The sequence below is a fragment of the Camponotus vicinus genome, unplaced genomic scaffold, assembly GCF_025532165.1.
Source record: "Camponotus vicinus isolate PSW18456_S1 unplaced genomic scaffold, iyCamVici1.0 SCAF_9, whole genome shotgun sequence".
Lineage (NCBI taxonomy): Eukaryota > Metazoa > Arthropoda > Insecta > Hymenoptera > Formicidae > Camponotus > Camponotus vicinus.
This window is the reverse complement of record NW_028141981.1, coordinates 8,765,299-8,790,981: the sequence shown is the minus strand read 5'-3', so window position 1 is coordinate 8,790,981 and position 25,683 is coordinate 8,765,299. Positions and strand designations below refer to the sequence as shown.

The 25,683-nt window shown below is 39.3% G+C and overlaps 2 protein-coding genes across 5 annotated transcripts in view; one reads left to right on the top strand and one right to left on the bottom strand.

Moving 5' to 3' along the window:
• LOC145976650 (uncharacterized) overlaps nucleotides 1-25,683 on the top strand; it is a 279,978-nt gene that overhangs the window by 198,425 nt on the left and 55,870 nt on the right. The gene's annotated exons all lie outside the window — the stretch shown is intronic.
• Nucleotides 1-25,683, bottom strand: part of LOC145976649 (uncharacterized) — a 247,172-nt gene that overhangs the window by 210,676 nt on the left and 10,813 nt on the right. For all 3 annotated transcript variants that reach the window (XM_083107879.1, XM_083107881.1, XM_083107882.1), the window contains exon 2: nucleotides 9,653-9,841. In XM_083107879.1, the coding sequence (XP_082964005.1) occupies nucleotides 9,653-9,841 (189 nt within the window). The remainder of the gene's footprint in view (nucleotides 1-9,652; nucleotides 9,842-25,683) is intronic.

Sequence of the window (25,683 nt, the reverse complement as noted above, 5' to 3'; positions counted from 1 at the left end):
TATCTTTTCATTGCCAAAAAAAAGCAAAAAATAAAAGATAAACCGTAATCAGTAAAAAATGCGTATTTTTTCGCGTAAAACCCGTGCGAATTCAGTGGAATGAAAATTGCAAGCGCGGAATTAAACCTCCGATAAAATATAACCACATTTACGTAACGCGCGACCTATTTAATTCGATAAAAATTTCTTACGCTTACCGTGGCAATTTATGCGTATTACATTTTAAACGGTGCGCGCGCACTCGCGTTTTAAATTTCGAGGCGAAAGCGCGGGATGTAAGTATAAGGAGCGCCGTGCTCTCAGCTGAAACGAGCAACCATACATTAATTCCGGCTTTATTAAATTTATTGCGACGTCGTAATTCGAGGGGGCCCCGACGCCCCTGTCCCCGAGAGGCGGCCCGCCCGTCTCTTATCAGCGCACGAGGAACGCTCCCCTTTTTGCGAAATCTTTACATCAGGCCTTGGGTTACTGTCCATGATGAGACGGTATGTACACTGTTCGGCATACGTGACACCATTAATGATACGGCCGAAAGCGCGAAGTTACGCTCGATCGGCGTGAGCTGGAAGCCGCCAGAGAGACCACCTCGAGTGCCGGAAAGATCGGTGTTCCCAATATATTACCATACGTTCCCATTATCTCGCGTACGTTCCGTTTGAGACATAAAATTTATGTGCAATTAAATTTTTATCAGAAATAAAGTATTTTTATAAACAATAATTGAAAAGTTAATTATTTCGAAATAAATTAGAAAAGAAAAATACCGGACAAAAATAAAATAAAAATGTATTTATTTTCACAGAAGACATAAGAGAGATTTAAACCGCGCAAAAAAATAAAATAATTCAATGACAGTCTTCCAGGCGTTGACACGAAGGAGGAGAATGAATGCAGAAGAAGGATAAATACAGACAGTCGCTAACGATCACCGAACGATTCTACGTTCGCGTGCGTAAAAACGCAAAAAGCCGTTCCACTTCGCGATTAAACTCGGTCTCTCCCGCTCACGCAGGTGAGAGCCTCTTGGCTCGATGTATCTAGCTTGGACTGACGTATACACGCGCGGTATACAAGTGTGATCCGTTTATTACCTTCCCGGCATCGGTTCCATTTCGCCGAGACTTCGACATCGTTAAACCCGTCCACTCGGGAAATAAAGATCTTTTATGCACGGAAATGCTGCGCGCGCATTCTCCGCAGATTAATTTTGCCATTTCGAGCTGAAACGTCGCTCGTAAAGAAATAGCGCGCGCTCTTTCGAGGATTTAAAAGCATTATATGTCAAGTGCGATGTGGCTGATGATAACGAAAATAATACTCTCGCGTATTATTTGCCTAATAATAACGTAATAATCTAGTTTAAAACCTATAATAATATACAGTAGTTATATATTGTCGTAATATTTTGACAAGAAAAAAATTCCAAAAGGAGAAAAATAGCGTAGCACATGGAGGGAAAGAAGGAGCGAGATATAGAAAATCCGGAGCGCCGCGGCGCCGTGCAACGCATCGCGTATCGCTTCTCGGAAATAATTAACCGTCCGCGATAAAATGTCTTAGGTTAATGAAACATCCTTTTGTGCACGCTATGAAGGGACGCCTTCATAAGCGGGCGGCGACATCCAACGCAGCACGGCAAATGACTTATTAGCAAAGTGACTTCGGAGCAGAGCCGAGCCGCAACGCTCTCCGGCCGCGAAAGAGGACGAACAAAAATCGGCCGGTTATTAACCGCCGGGTTGTCCGTCTGCGAACGACGACGCGATGACGACTACCGACGCGTCCGTTCTCTTACCGATTCGTGCCTGGCATCTGGTAGCTTGTATACACGAGGAGAACATACACTGTATGTCCAGGGACGGCGAGCCGCTCGTGCACGCTCGATTAGAAATGAAGTCGAAAGCGCGAGTACTTATTAATAGGATTTAAATATTAGCGGAAAATGTGACAAAGGATTCCTGATCCTGACCGCTTCGAGATACTTGATTTGGAAAAAATGGAAAATATCTGAATATGTTTTAAAAATATTTCAATACGACAAATTAACGTAACTGTGTTTCGATGGGAAGATTTCTCTCTTCGCATGTATCTTTAATTTTTTCATAATATATTTTAAATTATGCCTCGAAAATTTATAGTGGAGAAACACGCGAGAAAAATTTGCAATTCTCGTTTTGATCTATAATTAATAAATATTTAAAAAAATATTCTTTGAAGTCTTTTATGATATTAAACTTATCCTGTCTCGAATCAACGTTATTTTTTAAAATAAAAAATCATAATCGAAAACTCGCGGCGAACTTGTCGAAGAAAGGAGAACCGGCCCTGTGATCGAAGCCGGTCAGTACCGGTCCGGAACCTATTCAGGTCGTGGATGGCGGTTTACGGTAAGGTCCACGGGAAGATTGCTTATTAGGGAAGGCGCGGAGAGCTACGGAATAGAAAGGCCAGTGACAATTTGATAGATTGAGCTTTTTGTCGTCACGGCTCCGTCGTCGTTAGGGCCGGCACCGATGAAATTATTGCGTTTTTTGTCCGTCACTGGTCGAATGCCTAATAATGAGACGCATGCCATCTTATTTTGCGACCGATGGAACGCGCTGCGTTGTGTTCTCATTCGTCTCTCGAAGGTTCAATATAAAAATGTTCTTAAGTATGTCCCTCTCTCTCTCTCTTGTAATTTCTAAAAAATATTTTCTTATTAGAAAAAGAAATTCTACGTAATTAAATCAAAAGCATTTTTTATAAAAATACTTGTGGTATCAAACAAATGAATTATTTTTCCAAAAAGATGAAATATATTAAAAAGTGTATTTAATTTTTATGACTTTTAAAATCTTTCATATGTCCAATTCGTACTCTTGCACAATTTATAAAACAAATGATTTTTTTTATTCGTAAAATGTACAAAAAATAAAATGGGAAAAAGAAAGAAAAAAATACCGGAAGAAAATCGATTTATTGCTTTGCGCAGAATAATCGAAAGAAGATGCGGATGTTTTCTCGTTTAACGATAGGTACTGTACGACATTCAATAAGCATCTCGTAAAACGCGCTCAACAAATCTTACGGGCATTTTATTGCCGCGTAAATTAAGGCATACTGGAAAGAAGCTTCATAACATGCGGGAGCTCTGAACATCGAATCTGCATGTCTCTGAATTCCAATATACAATTTGAAACATACGTACATAATGAATTCGTAGGGTGCCATTATGCAAATGTGTTAATGCGGATAAAAATGCACAGATTAAATGCATACTATAATGCCTTCTTTTAATGGCATCCTTATTAACAAACAATTCATCAGTAGTATTATCACTTTTTTTGATTATGAATTAAATATTTATAAAGTAAAGTACTATATCGATAGAAATTATTGTTTTTATCAAATATTCGTGATATCGATAGTCATAGCAGCAATATCTTGGTTTTGGACTTTAATAATATTCAGTTTCACCATTCATGTATAATAGAAAATGGAAGTTTTAATTCCTCGTTTTAAAGCCGAAATACAAATGTAAAAACGAGCATCGATTTTCCACATAAAAAATATGTGCAATCCTTAATTTCCTCACATATAACATGCCTATTGTAGCTATCTGTAGCTATTTCCTGAAAAAAAAAAAAAAACATGAAAAATCTGGAATTGCCAGAGATTTCTTTTATACTTAAAAAAATCAGAAAATTTTTATGGAATTTTATTGAGATTCAGAAGATTTTTTAAAAAACTCCTCTTTAGTTTTGCTCTTATACTGTAAACACAGTTGGCAAATCAAATTATGTGTTTAAAATATGTTATGAATATATATCTATATTTTTCTTTATTTTTATATTAAATATTTTAACAAAATATTGAATATGAAGAATATGAACACATTCTTTATTGTAGTTTTTCGTGAGGAAAAATAAAAGTTTTACGCAAGTAAAAAATGCTTATGAAAATTATTCAGTCTTTTTAATACATTTACAAGTCTAACACTTGAAATTTAAGGACTCTATGTTTTTCTTTTTTACACCAAAAAATGTTTAATATATTTTCTTTATCTTAAAATAAAAAAAGAAAAAACTGGAAGATCAGGGAATTTCGAGGGAATCTTTTTTACAATATTTGAATATGCAAACATCTTCAAAAGAGTCTCTAATTTCGAGTACACTCATCGCATTCAAGTGGCGAAACGTTTACGAGAACAGAATCAAAGACACCTAGCGATATAATGAAATCCATCCTAGATCGGTCCGAAGCGGATCCAAGCGGATCCAAGGCACTAGTTTACGTCGCACGAAAGAGGAAAAAAAACCGTATGAGGTAATCGATGCGTGCTATGTATACCGACACGTGCGTGTGCAGCCACCGCGCTCAATTGACGCTCGCGCTAATTTTAGAGCGCACCGCGGCGCCGCGCGCGAGCGAGATTAATCCCGTAGACGCGGTGAATTAAGGCCGATCCGTATCTTAAGGGCAGACACCGAGTTCGGTATGAAGGGCACGACGAGACTGCGCGCGCGCGCGAGAGCCAACGATCTAATTAAGCGGCTGTGCAATTAGATTTTGCCCCGCGGATGTCCCAGTTTAACACATCGCTATCGTACGTACTATGCGATACGACGAGCAGCGAGGAAGAAGTTGCGAAACCTACATTGTACTTCGTACTTTGAAATTTTCCCATCAATCGTGACTGGGTATCGTTAATTGCTAATTTCGAACAGGTTCTTCTGTTATCAATCAACCGTCGTCCGATTTGACATTCTCATTATTTAGTACCGACTATGTTATTTAGTTTTGATTAAATTTTCATTTGCCGAATAACTGATGTTTGAAGAAGAGAATGAAATATACCAAGTTGATCCCAGCTTTGATTCGGAAATTTTATTTTTCTATTTTATTTAACATCGTATCTTTGTGTTTCTTTATTTTTATCCATTATTAAACTATTAAGAAAATGTTCGTATTAATCGCGGAAACATCAATCGCGAACCGGTTTCGTACGATCGGTATTTAATTAGCACATTCTCGTTATTTATTTACTAGCTAACCGGTTGTCTCCAATCAGGTCGTAACCAATCATCGGGAAGGAATCTATGTATGATAATTCCGGATTTAACTTTAAGAGTTTCGTTTATCTCGACTAATTACTCAATTAAATAAAATGCATTAATGGTAATTAGAAGTATCGAACTGGTTTCTCAACACATGGTGAATAATTAAATCGACATCCTCGTTAATTTCCATTTATCAGTTACAGTTTTTGGTTTTGCATATTTTATGTAATTATTTCCAATAAAATAATTTGCACGATATATGTTTTTACACTCAACTATCTTTAAAATTTTTTATTGGCCAATTAAACAATTAAAAATATTTCAATATGAAATCCACCCAGACCTATAAAAATTATAGCATATTCAGACATATGTTAACTACGAAAATCCTGAAATATATGAAAGAAGTAGTGAGTGGTAGCTCTATTCTTGCGATTTAACTGCATCGATATCTCCCTAAAAGTATCGTGGTCGGAACTGAGCTCGTAACCAGGCCGCGCAATAAAAATTCGTTAGATCTCTCATATAAGATACATTTTTATGCCACTTTCGGGCGTGCGTGCGTAGATATAAAATGTTCCCGCGGAGCGCGTAATATCTTATATCGGTTGCACTTAGATGCTCGATTTAACTGAAGTGCAAGCACGCATAATAAAGAGTAATTCGCTCTCTCTTTCCGCATCCAAGCGAATATTATATAAATCACGCTGATAAAGGCGGGAAAAGTACACGCTCTCGTAATAACGCGATAATTAGATTTATTTGGAGGAGTCGAGACGTCCTTGCATAAAGTGGAATAATGGAAAATAGAAAATAGAGTTGGGGCAACAACAGAGAATCGCGATACCACGTGAAATATTGCGCCGTTTCTATCGAGATCGGAACTGATTCTTCCTCTACCGTGGATAGTTATGTTACCCAAATCGAACGCGGGGTGGTCGAGGGTTAAGGTTCGCCGCGTGCCTCGAATTTCAACGAGCAACCCCCGCGAGTATCTCTCTCTCTCTTGATCCTCCGAAATAAAATCACTGCGTGTTATCGCCGTTAACGATCCGGATAGAATATCGAGGATCGCGTAACCACGCGCCGGTTATGTACCTCGGCACGGTCGCAATTTGTAGTAACTGTTTCTCTCGGAGCGGAATAATTTTTTTTCCTTTCGCAGATGCACATTTATTAGCGCGACCGTGCGCGTCGATGTGGACGCGCGGAAAATATATAGCAACGTCCGCAAATAATACCATATGCCGCGTCTTATAATTCTGCGCGGACGAACGATTACAATGAGAATGAACGGGACGGATAATTCATGAGAGAAATAAAAATAGACGATCCTAGAGATCATATATACAGTTTCCGCGCGTTGCTCGTAAAGCTACGAACCAAGAGAAATAAACTTTCAAATGACATCGTTCATCCTTCTTGGTGCGCATTTGGAGCAAGTATCCACGTGTCAGTTTCATAATCTATGAATTTTACAAAAATTTTTGAAAATATAAACGCCAATAAAAATTTATTAAAAATATTAAGATAGTACCAAGATATATTATTGATTTTTATATAGGTTAAAGTTTAAGCTTCATTATATAATATAGATGCTTTTATTTATTAAATAAAAATAAATTATTAAATATGTTATTAAATAAAATTGTTTAAGTCGGGATATATAATATAGTGTTTTAATATAGGTTGTCTTATCATCTAATTTATAAATATACATATTTTAGCATATTTTTTAAAATTAATAATCTTGACAAGACCAAATAATTTTGACAATCTTACTATTTCGATAACTAATTAAAGACTAGTTTGACACCTCGTGCAATCCTCTAAGGCAGCTGCATTTCTAAATAGTTATCTCGCTTTCGATCGCACGTTCGAATGAGAGCTAAATAATCCCGGACGAAATTACTTCTGATATGTACGTCCGAAGCCATCGGTCGCTTATACACGCCGTGGGCCGATACAAATTGCCTCCTCCGCCCACTCGGGTACCGTCCTTAATCGCGGCAACCAGATCAATCATTCGGCGCGATCTCGCGCGATAATTAATATCCAGGCGTCGCGATTTACGCGACGTAACAATCGCGGCTGCGACGGAGGGGGAGGCCGAAGACGGACCCCCTGGCGCAGCGAAGGCATCACATCCGCGAGATCCGGTCGCGTGGCTCTATTAAAAGCATCGCGTTTAAGTGACGCCGGTAACGGAGAGCGAGGCGGCGAGTATCGTCGGCGCTAACGAGCGCGCTCTAACAAGGCACTCGCCGCCCACGCGGTTTTCAGGCTTTCAGGCCTCGTCGCCCGACGACTCCCACGGTGCAGCATCGACGTGGCGCCACGCCACGCTCTTTTCTACGAAGCACGATTGTTGTGACAAAATTGTAAATTGAATATCGATCGCGTGTGCCCGTAACTTACACGTTCGGTACGTTTCTGTGCCATGTCACCGGTCGTTAAGCCTGCGCGTCTAGAAAATGAGTTCCCGTGACTGGGTAATGCGGAGGCGGGACGACTTGGTGTCAATCGTGCAAGATAGTGATACGAGACAATAAAGGGGAAGTTTGACATAAAGAAACGCATTTTGGGGAAATCGAAAATTTGTGCTGCTGCATCTCTCTCTCTCTCTCTCTCACACATATATCTTACCTTAATTAATTAATTTTTTTTTCAAAGATCACCTGCATATAATCACTAAACTGTTCTCACACATTCACATAAAAAAAAAGAAAACGAAAAATAGCGTGTATACTAGTCTTCCTATGATTTCGGCAATTTTTTACGACACCAAGACTCACTTGACTACGCGGCAAAAAACGGATCTGAAAAATGACACGCCAGAAGATACGAGGAGAATTATTATTCGCTTGGAGCTGGTAGGGTGGGCATCGACGATAAAGGAGACAAAATCACGGCGTATAAGTAGAGAAGCTGATTGTTTTCGTGCTAGGCGCGTATTTCAGGCCGCTGTCACCTGCAGACACGCTATCGCGACGAAATACTAGGTTCGCGGCGCAAATTACGCTCCGCACTGGCGACGGAACAGGATAGGATCGATATACGAATGACGATTGACCTCGATCGAAGGCTATAAAACTCACCGCCACCGTTCGCGCGCGTGATACAAACATACCCATAATTTTAAACGAAATTGCTGCTCATTACGCGTTATTACCAGTCCCGGCGAACAGTCATACTTTTCAATTAACCGACGTTTTTGTCGCGCGGCAAAACTTCGACCCACATAACTGTTCGTCATCCCGCGTTCGCGAGATGCGCAAAACATCGAATTGATCGCTCATTTTTAATAACGCGACACTGACGATGAGCGCGCAAAAGTATCGTTACACGCGCGTCAGATGATTTTACGTACAGCTCGCGGTTTGTAACAGCATAAAGTTGCGGTCAAATAAGTTAATAACAATCATAGTCGAGAATAATCGACGCCATTAACGATATTATGCATTAATTAAAATCGCCAACGAGCAAATGAGTATCATTTACCATGCATATTATCAGCATTTAATTATTATTAAATGATTTAATAATCGATTGTATTTGAAATAACTGTTAATAATTTGCAGCGAAATCAGTCTATCGAAATGTTATAATATATATTCGCTTTCTTGTAATGAATGTAGAGGAAATCAGCATTGGAAGAAAGAAGAAGATAAGATTTGCAGAATATGCGAGAGAGAGATAGAGAGTTTGGAACATATGATATGGTCTTGTAAAGCAACAAGGAGTAATATACAGATCGGAGAATTGCTTAACGGGGACGGAAGAGGATTAGAGGAGATGAGAAGAATGGAAGGAGAGAGAGTAAAAAGAGAGGAGAAAGACGAAGGAGAGTAAAACATAAGATGAGGTGAATAGGAACGTTGGCGGATTCAGAAGAGAGAATAGACTGTATTGTATAGTATATAGTATATAGTATATAGTATATAGATAATATTAGTTTATATGGTATTGTATTAAATTAAATTATTTAGTTAGTTGGTTAGTTATTCAGTTATCTAGTTTTGGAGTTAGTTGGAATGCAAATGTGAAATTGAATATTGAATTTGAATTGGAAAATTGGAAATTTGAAATGTGAAATTGATTAATTGATTAATTTAAGTAATTGGTTGATTTAGCGGGGAGATGTTTTGTGTAAAAACTATTATGAATGTACAGACTGGAAGCCATCCTAAGCCGAAAGGCGAGAATTATGTGCAATAAATAAATAAATATATTCGCTTTCTTACACATACAATTAAAAAAAAATTTTCGTCCATTCTTTCTTCTACATAATATATTATACGTATGTATCTCTTCTATCGAAATATCTTTTTTTACGATCGCTATTATGTCGTTTCATTATTAATTCTTAATATCTATTCGTCATTACTAATATTTTTTTATTTTTGAGATTGATTCAATTCTACACTTTTTTTTAAATTTTTTTCTATAAATACGCAGCAATATTTTTGATTCAGTAAAAATATCAATGTATATATAGTTTTGACTTGGTCACTTGTAAGATCTATATATTAGCAAGACCACGACCACACAATTATTACGGTCTAGTTGGCAGGATCAAATCACAAATGATCAAACGTGTCACTCACTGTGCATATCGTTGGCGTCTGTCCATGGACTTTGTTGCTATTGGAAGGAGGCTCCGGCCCTTTCGGAACGTCCAGATGTGTCCGAGATAGTAGAGACGACGAAGTAGAAACGTTACTCGAATTTGGAACGTGACTCGTCGGTAGTGGCGTGCCAAGCGGAAGATCCGGGCGGAAAAACCACGTAGGCCACTGTAACAAAAGAGTAAGCCATTTTTATATTTAAACTATTTGGTTTTCTTGCATATTTATTATTTATTTGTGATAAAATAAATACGCAAGTTTTCTATAAACGTCTTTATTTTGTGATTACAAATATTTTTCTTCTCTTTTTTTCTATAAATTTAAAATGTATTTTCTATTAACAAGAAATCTGTATAAGACATTAATTTTTATAAATCTCAATTTTATGACAAAATATTTTTATTACTTAAGAGAATTAATAATAATCATTAATAATTAATTTATTAATTAATTTAATTATATATATGTATTTTTATCGCGTCAAAGTAAAGCTTTTCTAACAGATTACAATATAAATTTCTTTCCGCATAATATATTTAAGAATTGATTTATGGCAATTTTCTTTGTTGATATGCAATTAAATATGAGTCTAGTTAAATATATAATCTGATGGACTATACCAAGGCATTAAATTTTATTTGCCTGATGACGATCTATAATTAGATAATAAACTAAATTATACGTTAGATGTAGACAAAGAAATTTATTTGCGAAGAATGAGAAAGATATTTTTAACGATATACGACTCGGAAACAGTTATTGCAAAGAAATGAAATTATAAAAAAGATTTCTTTATATTCAAATTATCTAAAAAAAGAGAATTCGAGTAACTCCTTCTTAAAAATTTAATTCTATGACACAGGAATAATATTATCCTATTCTGCTTGTGAATAACCGCTCGTTATAAATATCTAAACCGAGATTCTCGAGCACAATAGAGAGGTTAATAAGCGAGCTCATCCGTTTCATCGTTTATTACTTCGCGATGCAACCTAAGGGCCCTACCGTCCTTTCGGCGGATAAACGTCCCGCTCTAAGCGGAGCATTTGAGTGTCGCCGCGACTGAATATGAGCAGCTTCCTAAGATAGATGACATAAGCCTCTGACCCTGTAAGAAGCGCACTCGCCGAGCGCGAGGTCGTCGCGCGTGTGGTCCATTGAAAGTGTTCTTCTTGCGGAGGAGCCGGCCCCGCTGAGAAAGAGAGAAAAGGAGGCTCTCTCGCGCCGCTACTCGCGGCGCGTCCCGTTCACCGCGATACATAAGGACTTTTTGATCGCCCTCGTCGGGGCCGCGACACGAATTCCACGCGATTAATCGCGGCCGCGTGCGCGATTCGATCCGCCTGTGTACGTCCTGTAAAAACAGCCTCGCTACCAGACTTATCACTCGTCGTAACGCCGTTCTGTCGCCAATTTTTGCGAACGTTCTTTTCTCTCATCTTCACCTTGCCGCGTTGCACCTCGAAGATAAACGAGTAATCTTCGTAAAACATAAAGGATATCAATCTTGCGGTATGTCAAAATTCAATTGTTCGCCAATCGTGATTATGTATGTAACGTATTCCTCGTTGAGTCTCTGTGTATACCGTAGAAAATCTTACATCACGCCGTTGCCGTAACACACCGTGTGTTTTAGTTATTTTCGTGCCAGAAGGTTTGGCATCAGCACCATCAGCCGCTATTGGTCACGACGCAGTGTGGAAAGTTAGTAACCGGCGGGGCGGGACACGGGAGGTAGAAGGAAATGATTTCAGGGTGGTCTGGCGAATGTCTCTTGTCGTTGGCTCGCGGGAGTTAACGCCAAAACCGAAATAACAAACTCCTAAAGTCCGTGAGTTAACGCGCTACTTCGCGCCCAAGTTTTGACGCACGTGATATTTTCTGTTTATCGTAACGGTAGCCCGCAACCATGGAAATAATTCGACATCGATCAACTCGATATCAGCGTGGATTTTATCTTAAATTCTCTCAAATCCAAGTATCGATCTTCAAATTTCTAAAATAACTTATGACGTGTTTGGCAAAACACTAAATTACGGCCTGTCTTCTTCTCCATGTCTTTCCGCCATTATTGTTAACACATATTTTTCAAAAAATTAAAATATTAATTTAATTTAAAATATATTAAAATAAAAATAATAATTAAAATATTAATTTTAAAAAATATTTCGATTAAAATTAAGCGAAACAAACTTTTTTAAGATTCAATTGTCAAAATATCTAATATGCACAATTATTATAACAACTATGAAAAGTAATTACACATTCTTTGTTTATTTATCGAGAATTTTTCCTGAAAAGAAAAAATCAACTGTAAATATATCGTAAAAGCTGTGGTTAAAAGTATTCAATGACTCTGGAAACATAAGCATTAGAGAGTCGAGATGTATTTTATCTCGCCGGCGTATACGATGCGAAGTATTATCACCATTTTTTTCGCGCTAGCATGAGAGTAGCAATGGTATTCACGCGAGCAAGCCGCGTGTAATATCGGGCAGACTATTTTTATACGAGGCATGGGGATGTGCTCTCGAAAAACGCGGCGCGGTATTCTCCAAATTCCACGCTGGCGAATCATCGTTCTGACTGGCCATGCGCTATAATATCCGCTCGAATATTCCATTTTTAGACGAGAATATCAGATAAAAAAATTTCGTCATCACGGAAGAAGCTATTCTACATTAATGCGATTAAATTAGATATTTTCGAGAGAAAATATAGCGCGTCCAATTTTCTGTGGATCATTCTATAAATTTATAAATTTTATATAATTTTTAAATAGAGAGAGCTGTAGAAGATCCTACAGAAATGAATATTTTTATTTGAAAATATCACGTAAGTTTATGTTTCCCATATAGAATACTTATGACTACAAGTATTACGACATTATTTTATGTGTGAAAAGTTGAAGCTATCTACGAGACATATGATAAGTGCAATTGATCATCCTGCTTAATCGCGCGAGACTAAAGACGGTGTGTACTTTTTATACGGTGAACGAAAAAGTTCCCACAGTCACGAAATGTCACACGTTCGATCCGTGACATGGAACGTGACTCTTTCTCTCTCTCTCTCTCTAATCATCAGAAATTCCTTGCAACTGGAAGAAGCAAGAAGCGAGAAACCGGGACTCCTTGAGCGGATTTTATCAGCGAACAATCGGCTATTGAAAAAAATGTCTTGTTACACCGCACAAAAAATTACATCAATTTGAGCTTACGTCATAGTTTCACTATACACGCGTTTTGAAAAAAAGATGCCAAAGCAGATTGAGTAACTATTGTAATAGTTACGACTGACAATCACGTGTAATATGATGCAATGTTTGCGGATAAATTTGTGACTCGAAACGCCGCAAACTTGTTTCTAATTTCTAATTCAACTCATTCCGCAATATAATAAACGGCAGTGACGCGAAACTTTTTGCGGTCGTCGCGCGAAATGATTTCCGAATGTCTTTGTCGTGTATCTCGCGCTCAAATGAAATAAACATCGTACACCTGTGCGTTTTCTCTCGCAGTCTAGATCACGAAATACCACGAATAGTAAACTCCACGACAAAAAATACATCAACTAGATATAATGTATTTTTCGAGAGTATTTCGGTTATGTTGTCACGCAAAGATTAATATTCATTTAATCTTAATATCTGAATTTCCTCTATAAAAAGAAATACTTCCACTAGAGATATGTAGATTAATCATTTGTTAAGAAAATGAAATATCTATTAAAAATTAATTAATCATTAAATTAGAATATTTATTTAATGATATAAAAATTCACGAAATAATAAATTTTACGACAAAAATATATTAATCATCATAATAATTTTTCGAGAATGTCTCGGTTACATTGTTACGTAAAGTTAATATTCAATTTTATCTTTAACATTTGAATCTTTCTTACAAAAAGAAATGCTTCCACCGAAGACAAATCAATTAATTGTTGAAAAAATGGATCTATATCTATCAAAAATAAATGAATCATTATAGAGAATGTTTATTAACGATAAAAATTCGCGAATGTAGCTTTAAGCGTATCGAGAGGCCTTGCGCGGCAATTTATCAGAATTTCACGCGAGCCGCGCGCCGCGAGAGGATCGCTTTGCGATTTTCCACGGTTACTCGGGAAGTGACATTATTCGCGCTGTGCGTCGAGCGGCCGGGGCCGCGAAGATGAACGGCTCGAAATTTCCAGACCCCGAAGGCCGCTACTCGCGTAATGACGAAGTGAGGTCGGCCCAGCGAGGTAAACACGAGTCGAACCGCTTCATTAACGAGCGGCCCGGAAGAAAGCTCGTCGACCGACTGCGTGTATTTATACGTTTAACGCGCGCGTGTAATATATACAAGCATATTGCGCATATATTACGTTACGAGTGGCGTAATATACGAACGCAATCTCTCCGCGGACAATGACGACGACGATGGTCGTGCGGATAATGACCGCCATCGTTAAAACGTCGTACCGCAAAAATGACGAATTTATACCTTCCTGAAATTCTCGTACCCGCCGAAATTGGCCTCTCGAGGACATGACGCTGATGAAGCATTCGTGTCTAAATTATAGAGAATTAACGATCCCCGAAGTAGCGGAGCTTATTTAAAGTGTTTATTTTAATAGAATTTCGATGTAAGATTTCTCGGAAATATGCTCCACAGAGGCGATTTAAAGATAGATATCTCAAGTATTTCAAGTATTTTATAGAAAATTTCAAAGAAAATCAGCAACTCCTCCTGCACAAAGTGCACATATCCTCCTTTCTTTTACCTCACGGAGTATAGTCAATCTCGTGTTTTCCGGATGCGCAACGTGACATATCGTGCGATTCGGAGGAAATCTCAACGTCATACTCGATACTTTGAAGTAGAGTTGCACAAGACTCAAGACAAGACAATATTCGTAAAAATATTGTGTTGGTATTGAAAATTTTTGAAAACTTATAAATTTTGAAAACTTATAAATTTTTGAAAACTTATAAATTTTTGAAAACTTATAAATTTTGAAAACTTATAAATTTTGAAAACTTATAAATTTTTGAAAACTTATAAATTTTGTTTTGGACTTGAGTGAATCTTTGTAAAATTTTATCTTGAGTTTATTAACAATTTTTATTTAATATTGATCAATTATTTAAAATAATATTTAACATAATCTTTATAATTTAAGATAATAATTATTATTTTTTATGTTATTCATTTACTTCCTAAACACGATATATATGGTATGTATGCGCAGTTTTATATAGCTAAATAATTGAGTAAAATTTTATTGTTTATTATAATAATTGCTTTTAAATTTAATATACATCTCTAATAGCTTCTAAATTTAATATAAATATTTTTATTTATTAAATAAAAAAATATATCATTAATTATGTTATTAAATAAAATTTTTAAATTCGTATATAATATAGTGTATGATTTTTTTCTCAACTAATTAATAAATAAATATATTTTAGCTTTTTTAAAATCAGTAATCTTGATAAGCCAAATAATTTTGATACTCTTAAACTAATTAAAAAGCTTATCTTGCTTTTATTTTAAATTTTCGGGACAAGACAAGACAATATCAAGACTGATATCTCGTGCAACTTTGAAGCGATTCATGCCGGGGATAAGTGAAAATTATGGTAGTTCTCCCCTCGAGGGGGTGTTATCCGGCCGTATACGACTTAGTAGACGAACGGCATGCCGTTATGACAATGTCGGCTATTTCGGAGGCACCGCGGCGTGGCCTAATCACGCGTTTCGCCGAACATTACACTTACGTCAGCGCGATATCTCGCGACGAGTATCAATTTCGTGGGCGACACGCTACCGCGCGCGAGCGCGCCGCGGGATAACCCGTGCCGTAAAAGCGCCGAGGAGTTCAGGCTCGTGTTCGACCTATGCAAATCCGATGGCCGTATGTATTTATGCGCGCTCATCCTCAACCTCCGGCGCGCGCGAGACGAGCCTCCGAAAGCGACCGATCGATCCTTCCGGGCGTTGATAACGCGGTCGGCAGTAAAAGGAACGTCATTATCTTTAATTTACAACAGAATTATACGACAAACTTGAGACAACTACCCAATAAAATAAACTAATAATAATAAATCAATTTAATTTTTTAACTTGAAAACATCATAATCTGTTCTTACAAAAACAATAACACATTTCAATTCCCTATATATTTGTAATTATTACTCACGTTATTATCTTTAATTTATAATAGAATTTATTACATATTTATTATATATAATTTATTATATATTTATTATATATAATTTATTATATATTTATTATTATCTTTAATTTATAATAAAATTATATGACAAACTTGAGGTAAGTGCGAGAATATAAAATAATATTAAATAAATAAAATCTATGCACGAGTGATTCAGTTTCTATACATCTCGATCCGTTTTAATCACGTTCTTGCAAACTGTAACACCATTCGCGCTGCCCATATGTTCGCGAAAAGACCCGCGACGAGCGTTTTCCAAAAAGTCCAGAGAGTCTATAATTAGAGCGCGCGTGCCGCAACGCAACGCAACGCAACGCAACGCAACGCTCGCTCGCGCGTTTAACGAGCTCAAGTTTAACTCTACATTCCGCGCCGACGAACGCTCATTAAATCAAGGGGCAGCGCCTTATTGTCGCTTAATCGCGCCGGTTTCCGCGGCGCGGGAAGAAGCGAGCGTCGCTAAACGGCCGGCTAACCGCGCTCTAATCTGATGGGGGCCCCGACGACGGTGCTCAGACGGTGTGACATCGGCGTGTCATGTCACAGTCTCGTGACTTCGCTCGGGCGACATCCGCCCGAGGGGGGGACGGGGGATCGCGCGCAATCCGCGCATCAAAGCCACGGCGCGTGCGACACGCTATGTGCCGCCCACTTCGTGTCCCGTAATTGCCAGCGACAAAACGATCGGCGCAGCGCGCGCCATAACGTGACGACAAAACGCGTTCCGTCATGCCACCGGCAAAGATAAATAGAGAGGGTACGAGAGGGGGAGGCGGGGGGGACGGGGGCGCGTCACGCCGACGAATTAAACCGCGGAGCCTCGGTCGCGGAATTCCGCGCGTCATGTCTCATTACGCTCTCTCGCCAAGTCTGGGGACAATTTACGCCCGGCAAAAAAAACCGCGCGCTTCTCTCGCCTCTCTCTCGCGTCCGCTCCTGTCCGTCAGAGATGCATCGCGGAGATGTCTGCTGCTTATTGCACTTTGCGCACCCCCGTTATCATCTCTCGCCACATGTTCCCGGATCGCGTTTCTCAAAGATTCGATTTCATTCACGTCGCGTCGTGTAAGTCGCAGGTAGATGATAATGTGAACGGAAAGAGGAAACACATACACGCACGCAATATATGTACAGGCTAATGAGAGGCGAAAGCGTAGATATTAGGACGCAATTAACATCTTCATACTTTATTTCCTTAATTAATCATTAAGTTTCTCTTCTTTTGTTTGAATCATCTTCAGTAATACTGAAAAAAAGATACATTATATAAACTGACAAAACGAGAGATATGAATAAATATTAAAAATTTACACGAATTATAAAATTCAAATATGCATTTATATATTTTTTTTGTCACCAGTACTAATGAAGATTCTTCAGTAAAAGAACCGAAACGTTTGGTTAATTAAGGAAATAAAATTATGAAACTGTTAATTGCATCTTAATATCCACGCTTTCATCAACTCTAATTATCCTATTTCCCTTCTTGCTCTATTATATTTCATATTATTATATATGAGGGCTTTTTCAATTTTACTATTTGTACATGTAATATGATTCTTATGAAAACAAATTTATTTCGTGTGGTTTTATTATTATCTTTTAATATCTTTCCTATCTTTAGAAAATCGAGCTTCAATCTTATAATAGCTATGTAGATTAATAATTTAATTTCAATGCAAAAGCCAATTAATATATTGAAAATGTAGAGATTGCGTTTTCTTTTTAGAGATCTGTCTAAAAGATGCACATATGTTGAAAATTATATACCGGGCGAATACAATTTCTGACAAATATACTCATTATCGCGTTTAATTGACTCTTTACTCTGATCATATATGTAATTAAATATAGTTGGTTTACATTTTATACGTATGTGGATGGAACGGGTCATTCATTCCGGTTATATCGTACCGGTCGTGACATTCAGGGTGTTAAGACACCGATTAATGTGCTGTTACTCGACGATGAATTCCGCTCGATAAATGCCGCGACATACACCGTTGCTGCATAGACACGTATCCTTTCTCATACACCCAAGTCGGATCAACGCGCAAAGGGAGAAAAAAAAAGTTGCGCCAACGTCACACCGCGGATACGCGTTTAGATACGCAATCGCTCGCGGGAAAAACGCTGGAAAATAGACAGGTTGACGCGTCTCGCCGCGGAACATTGTAATTACTTTCAGTGATTTGCAGGCGTATGAGAAAATTCTTAGCGCCAACGCCGACGAGTCCGAGCTTCGCCTCGTCATCTGCGCGAACGCAATCTCGAGGGGAGGTACTCGCATACGTCTACGCGCAATGAATCACGCTTCGTGCACTGCGTAGAAAAATTCTCGCTTCGTCAAAAGGTACCGATTTCGCGATATACACGAGTAGCGGGAATTAGACTTCGCGTTGAAATGTTATTAACGGGACTTCTGCAACGCTGATTAGTACACCTATACAACTCTCTTATGCTGGTTATTAATTGTCATCAACGCGTAGAGTTTCTACGTTTCTTCTCCTCCAGCCATATATATTTACGATTTATCATTATTTTATACATATATTATATATATATATATATATATATATATATATATATATATATATTAGAGATGTATATTATATATTATTTATTATATATTATTTATATATATATGTTAGGTATTATTTATATTATAAATATAAATACATGTATAATATAAATAATACCAAACATATGTAACTGACTCACGATGTTCTTCCTTGAATATAATTCCCTTAATTTTATGTCTATTTCCCTTTTTTTATATCTTCTTAGAAAATTCTCTTTTACTCTAGAATACAACTGACTATTGTCTATACTTATTTCTTTTTTTTTATTAATTTCCTTTCTCTGTATTTCATGGAATCTTAAATTTACCACACGACTGATAAATTTTTCTCGACGATTGATTATACCTATTCGGTATCAAACCGAGAAAATGCGTCGTGTTCCGGAGCGACCGCCTCGCACGCGTAATTGCAGCTCGCCATTTTTCCGAGGAAAGGAGGGACCGCGAGGACTGACTTCTGTCGACGACCTATCGACTACAGGTGCGTTATACCGTATCGTCCCCTCGGTCGTCGCGTAGCGCGATGTCTTAAATAAAAAATACGTTAATGTCGTGGTAAGCAAGGAAGCGCTGATGGCAACGACGATTCGCCGTGATGGGGGAAAGCCGTTGGCATTTCTCCCTCGCGTATACGCATCTTTATATATTTGCTTTTTCATAAATAGTACATTCTGCATGCATGTGCTGTATTACGCATGTCGCTCAGGCAGTTCTTTAAAATCGTTTGAAGGAAATTGCGAACGTCTATTTATGTTGCAGAAAATGGCGCCGAAGAAACTATCAGTTCTGTTTGAAATTAAATTTAATTAAAAAAAATAATGAATGATTTTAAAAATAATGAGTAATTTAGAAAAAAGATAATTTAAAAAAGATGATTTTAAAAGAAAATAATGAATAATTTAAAGCAAAGAATGTGAATAATAAATCCAAAGAAACCCTCAAGGGCGCCAGAAATACGAGTTTAAAAGGCATTTCATTCTTCTTCAAACGTATACTTGGTAACTAATTGCAAGTGCATATCCGGATGGGCGTGTACGTATATCCGGGATGCGCATGCATCTCGTGTAACGAATACCGAGGACGATCCTTCGCGACGTCGCTCCCGCCGTTTTTAAAGATGTCAGCCGCCGGTTCTTCGGTCTCAATTAATTGCGCACACGAATTATGCGCGCGGACAATGCTATCGGGAATCTCGCGAAACCCCTGTGGGGCACGACGCGACCACACGCAGCACGCATTAATTCCTCTATTACGGGCATTGTAGGCCTGCGTATCTACCCGACGTACGCGCCGTTGTTGCGTATACACCGTGTATACGCCCACATACGTGGCGCATTGGATATCCGAATTCGCGATCATCGTTGTAATTTTGTTGTTAACGAATTATCTCCTCGTCATTATTACTACAATGTAAACAATGTGATAAGGAAAAAAAAATTGAAGTTAAAAAAAATAACATTTATCTATTTGTCAAAAATTTTAAAAAATTATTATTTTGTTTTTTTATGTAGATACACGTTCCTATCGTGTCTTTGTAAAGGAAACAAATAACGATGCGGCTAAAATGTCGGAGCATGTTATCGGGCTGCAGTGACCGATGCGTTGCAATTCGGCTGTGTTGTGAGAGTCATTTTACGACACAATGGTGGAAAATCCGCCCGCAACTCATGCTAATGGCGATATTACGAGCGCCATGGTCCATCATGAATAACACCGCGCAACGATGTTGTCGAGTATCGAACCGATGCGACGTCATTGTAACCCCGCCGCTAATGAGCCGGCCTCATTGTTATCTCATCGAGTTTTCCGATAACCACGTGATCTCAATAGGCGCGCACTACCCTCAAAACTCCGTTTCGTTGATACCACAGCTGATCACGCTATCGATATGTATTAATGAACGGGATTCCCAGCACGAAATGTGTGTGTATCGAGAACAAAATATATTTTTATTCGTGCGAATATCGATAATATAATATACGTCATTCGACGTATTTTATTATTAATATTCACATGCCAAATATTTATATATTTGATATGTGAAAATCCTTTAAGATAGGTCTTTCCATTAACGCACACATATTCATTCTGTTTAAATATAATAAAATTTTTCATTTCAACTCTTGCACACGCTTTAATAATTTCCAACTTTCAATGCAGTAACTCGGTCAAGCGCTGCAAGTTACTCCTCGCGAGATCGGTCTTCGCGAGATGTAAACGATGCAAATGCTGACTACCTGTTGAGAGACGACCGCGAGCGGGAAGAATCGCGAATGCGGAGGGAACGGGAGAAGAGAACCCAATTAAAGCGCCGAACGCGTCCTAATTAACTCCTCAATTACACGGTTCCCCTCTGATTTCGGGCAAACAAAGAAGGTAAGCCCGGGTCACCCGCCGAAGAGTGTATTCCCCGTTTCTCTCCTCCGCCACCCACTCGACAAACCTCTCCCCCCCCCCTCCCTCCTCTCCCGGCTTGAATCTCCTGGCTTGTGCCGTGTTCTACCCTACACTGGTACCTTTCCGTACATCGCTCCCCTCAACCTCTTTCCCTGAGGGTTCTAGGTACACATTATAATTGCGCATATTAAAATGGCGTCACGACTGCGCCAGCCATCCATCTAGCCAGCCAGCCGGCAAGCCAGCCATCTTTAATCAATAATGGAGCATCAGGGACCATGACAACAGATACCCTTTCCCGGGGTTTCCGTCTCGTGGACTCTCTCTCCCCCCCTTCCTCCCCCTTCTACCCCTAGGCAAGGGTTGGCAATCTTCCTCCTCGAGCTCGGGATACATTCGCGTCGTGTTACGTCCCTCGACCATCCTTGCCCCTTTCCGTCTATCGACCCTAAAAGTCCGTGTAACTTGACGAAATGATCTCGTCTTGAATGTCCTCGCGGGGAGAGCCTCGCGATTCGACACGCTACTAAAATTCGCAGAGCTTGTTTCGAAATTGATTTCCAAATGTACGAGAACGCGATTCGTTTTCTTTTTTTTTTTTTCTTGTTTTCTATGAAAACATGGATGCAACCTTGTCTCACACTCCTCGATTCTCCTATGGAAAAGCGAAACAATGACTTATCCGCCTACTTTTCTAAGCTCCCCTACAGACTTTCCCATATGAAGAGCGCGTTGGATTATTTACTAGCCGATAGGGCAACGGGCAAGTTAACTTTGCGGAAAATCATCGCAAAAAAGGAGAAAGGAAAAACTCGTCGTGTCTCGCGTGCGCGAAACAAACGCCAAACAACACTTTCGCGTATGAAATATTGAGCCGGTAACAGTTGATTCTGCCGCATTACCGTAATAGAGCAATGTAAATACATGAGGAGGGACACGGATATGTGCGGGCCGAGAGGCGAAGAACCCTGGACGGTGGAGAAGAGAAGCTCTCCAAGCGGAACGATACACGGTGAGCACGTGCGAAACATACACGCGTTTCCTCGCACGCATCGTCGTATCGCCGAGCTCTATATACATATGTATGTAGCTGCGTGTGTGTGTATATACACACACATACACGCGTGTCGCGTGCTATGGCTATGCTCTTGCGTGTACGTTCACGGCCATCGATCGGCCGTCAAGCCGTACGCACCTGTCAACGTGTCATTATACGTCCGGTACTTCTGTTTTGTGCACCGTGACACTCCGTGAAAATGACGGTCTCGGCTGACGCACAAGGATATATTACACGGCCTATTCACGCGATGCTAATAATGACCGAGATTATAATAGAGAGCCATGCATTTCGTCGGATTCAATCTGTTGTTGCATCATTTAAGGCCCGCTATTGTATTTGTGACGTTCGCTCCCGTGACAGCTAATCTCGTGACTAAGAAAAAGACTCAAAATGTACGCGATGTGTTATCGATCATGATCCCATTTTAGGCTCGAGCATTGGGGGATCTTTTATATCATGCATAAACGACAATATATTTCGCTTCTTTATTTCTATTATTTTACTTTCTCCCTTGATAAATAATATACTTAATTTTTTTATTAAAAATATATATAGTATATGTATATATTTACCACTATATTATTTTATTATTATTAATTTCTATTTTTAAATGATTTTTTTATTTATATAATTAGTTATATAAACAGACTTTTAAACACACAAATATAAATTAGCAGATCTATATATCGAATAATAAAATAATCATCATGTTACAAAAAACGTTGCAATTAATACTTTCAACAATCAATATCTTAGAAGAAAACAAAACGTCTGACTTTCGTACGTACGTTTCCCGTTACCTTAAATCGCAGATCGATCGACGACGCGTCGATTCCGTTCTCGTAGCGAATTATCGAAAATAATACGCTCGGTATCCAGCGGCGATGCGGTCGAACGAGTCAATCGGATGAATCCAGGCGGCGAGGCTCGCGCGCCAAGCGGGGGATACGAAATTAATAGTGTCTATACGCGGGAACAAGACGAGAGCGAGGGCATTATCGTCCCTCGTTTGGGCATTGGGAGCGTGTAAAGGCATGATGCAGAGCCGAAGCGGCCGCGGTCCGGCTCAAAGCGACGATCCACCATTGCCGGACACGCCAGGGGCGCAACAGCTTGATACATCGTTACACGCTGTTCCTTCCATATGCCCTTCTGCAACGTTCTCCCTGTTCCCCTTTCTCTCCCTACTGTCTCTGTGTACGCTCACACCACCGTGTTGCCTCCAACATCCCATTGCCTCGTATTCCCGCTGTATCAGTGCGCACTCTTGTTCCCCTCGACATCCCCTGCTCCAGCTAAATCCAAAGCCGAACGCCGACGCGGCGCTCTAATACGATCTCACGATCGATGGCACCGTGCGAGCCGTAAAGCTCGGCTCGCAACGAGAGAAGAGGCAGCCGCCTACGCGACCGGGCCGGTCTTTAAATCGCGCCGCGCCGGTGTAAAAGCGCGCTCGTGTTTTGCATTTTGCGTCGAGCTCGAGATGAGGGAACCAGAAGATTCATATTAATTCCTTCCGCACAATTTTTCATTTCTCAATAATTACCTTTCTATCTAAACGAAAAAATGTATACAAAACAGAAAAGAAAAAATAAATTATTTTATATTACTATAAAATAAAATATTATGCGTAAGATGTTGCAGAATTTTTATCTCTCAATCGAGTAAGAATGAAGTAGAATTCTCGTAACACCGAAATGATGTGCGACCATACATAGAGGAATCTTTTCGTATAGCGAAGAATGCCGTGCACGTAGAACCGGTTGCCGAAGAACGCGAATCCCCATCGGACGGTAGTCGCGAGACGCGAGAAATTACGAGAGAAAAGAGAAAAGGAGAGAGGAAACATGCGAGCGAAACGGTGACACGGGCACGTATCCAGGAAATATACGAGACAGGGAACGACTGCTGTGAAGTTAAAGGCGATCACACACGGAATCGTCCGCGAGTTTCTATCGCGTCTGTTCTTATGCGGATCGAAGCTCCCAGTGAGGACTGAGAAAATCAGGAAGCTACATATGGGCAAAATGAATTTTTTTTCATCCTTTATAGTATTAAATTGTGCATCTTAGATACAGGCACAACCCAAGTCTCTTTCTCTTGTCAATTTTAATTTGAGTGTGTATAGATAAATTTTATTTACATGTATATACACACACATGTATACATATATGTGTAAAATAATTTTTCTAGGTGACTGAATAAATTAAAATTGTCCAAGAGAAAAAAATTTTAAATCTATATCGTATATAATTTTATATTGATTATTAATCTTGGTGATTTAAAAAACGCGGACTGGAGACAAGAGATTACGAATCCACTATGGAACAACAGAGATGTAGCCGATAGGATACATTGGCAAGCTCGGGGTCAAGATGGAGCACACGCGCGGAGTTATGTGAACACGACTTAAAGCATCCAGAGTCTACGCAAGGACATCGAAGACGTGCCGCTGTTCGCTGCTTTATGGAGGCATCAATTACTTTAATATTCGCGGCTGTAACATCCCAGTGCAAACGCGCACACGTGCCGCATAAGCGCGTCATTGCGGGTCGCGGTAGGTGTCAGCGATCGTAAAGTCAGCGCGCGGCCAAATGACGCTTTCGAGCATCTTTGGTGTCCTCGTAACATGATCGGCGCGATCGTGAAACACCGATCAAATTATGATGACGTTTGCCATGAAAGAGAGAGCAAGTACAGGCGTTTAATGGCGCCGTAAAGAATCACACGCTCGTATGGAGCAGTATTTGATCTCTGTAGAATTATCAGAATATCGATATAATTGATATATAGAGTTGTAGTTCTTCCCTCGGAAAAGAGCTGTAAAGTTCTTGACATATTTAAAAAAATAATTGAATTAGGTCGACTGATGATTAAGTGCAAGAAAATAGGAATCTTGACTTTACGGTATCATTGGATATAACTCGTTATTTTAGATTGGAGCTCTGATATATTTTTATATACAATTCTTAAGGCGTGGTCCAAATCACGAAAAAATTATTGAGGGAAAATTTTATATTTCAAAATTTAAAAAATTTCCATATAAGAATCGAAACATCGTAACAGAAAAGATCCGTATCTTGCTCTCGCGGGATAAACACGTGTTTCGGTGTCGACACGAAACCGATCATAGTCGGGTGAACCGATTATCGATTCACGGCGATCATCCACGTAATTGCAACGTTCGATTTCGACTAAAGCGAAACGATGATGAATGGGTGGTGTCGTTGAATGGCGGAAGAGAAAAGAGATCGCGCTCTTGGAATTACGAAAGGCGGGGAATGGCGCTCTAATGCAAATTGCGACTCGCAGAGGCGGAGGCGGCGGCGGCATTTAATCGATCGCTCGAGCGTGTACGATGCTGAGGTCGAGACTGGACGCTCGTTGAAGCGACGTCGAGTGGTGTCGCCGAGGTCGGTCAATAAGAAGCGTATCTATCTTCTGCGAGCGGCGTCAATTACTTTAATGGCAGCGATCATAATGCCAACGATAGCTGAGCGCTCGTGAGCCAATGTCAGCGCACGTAAAGCGTAGTGGCGGCCAATAAACGAACGTTCCTGTGTTTCTTTGTAACGTAATCACGAGGTCGGATAACGTGTCGTCGCGATTACATTAAAACTGGTCGCGTTTAAACTCGTACGTGTATCCGTTCAAATAAACTCGTAAAAACACGAGGAACAGCGCCTCGGTGTAATAATTTTATTTATTTGCAATCACACAGATACATGCACACACATAATTTAT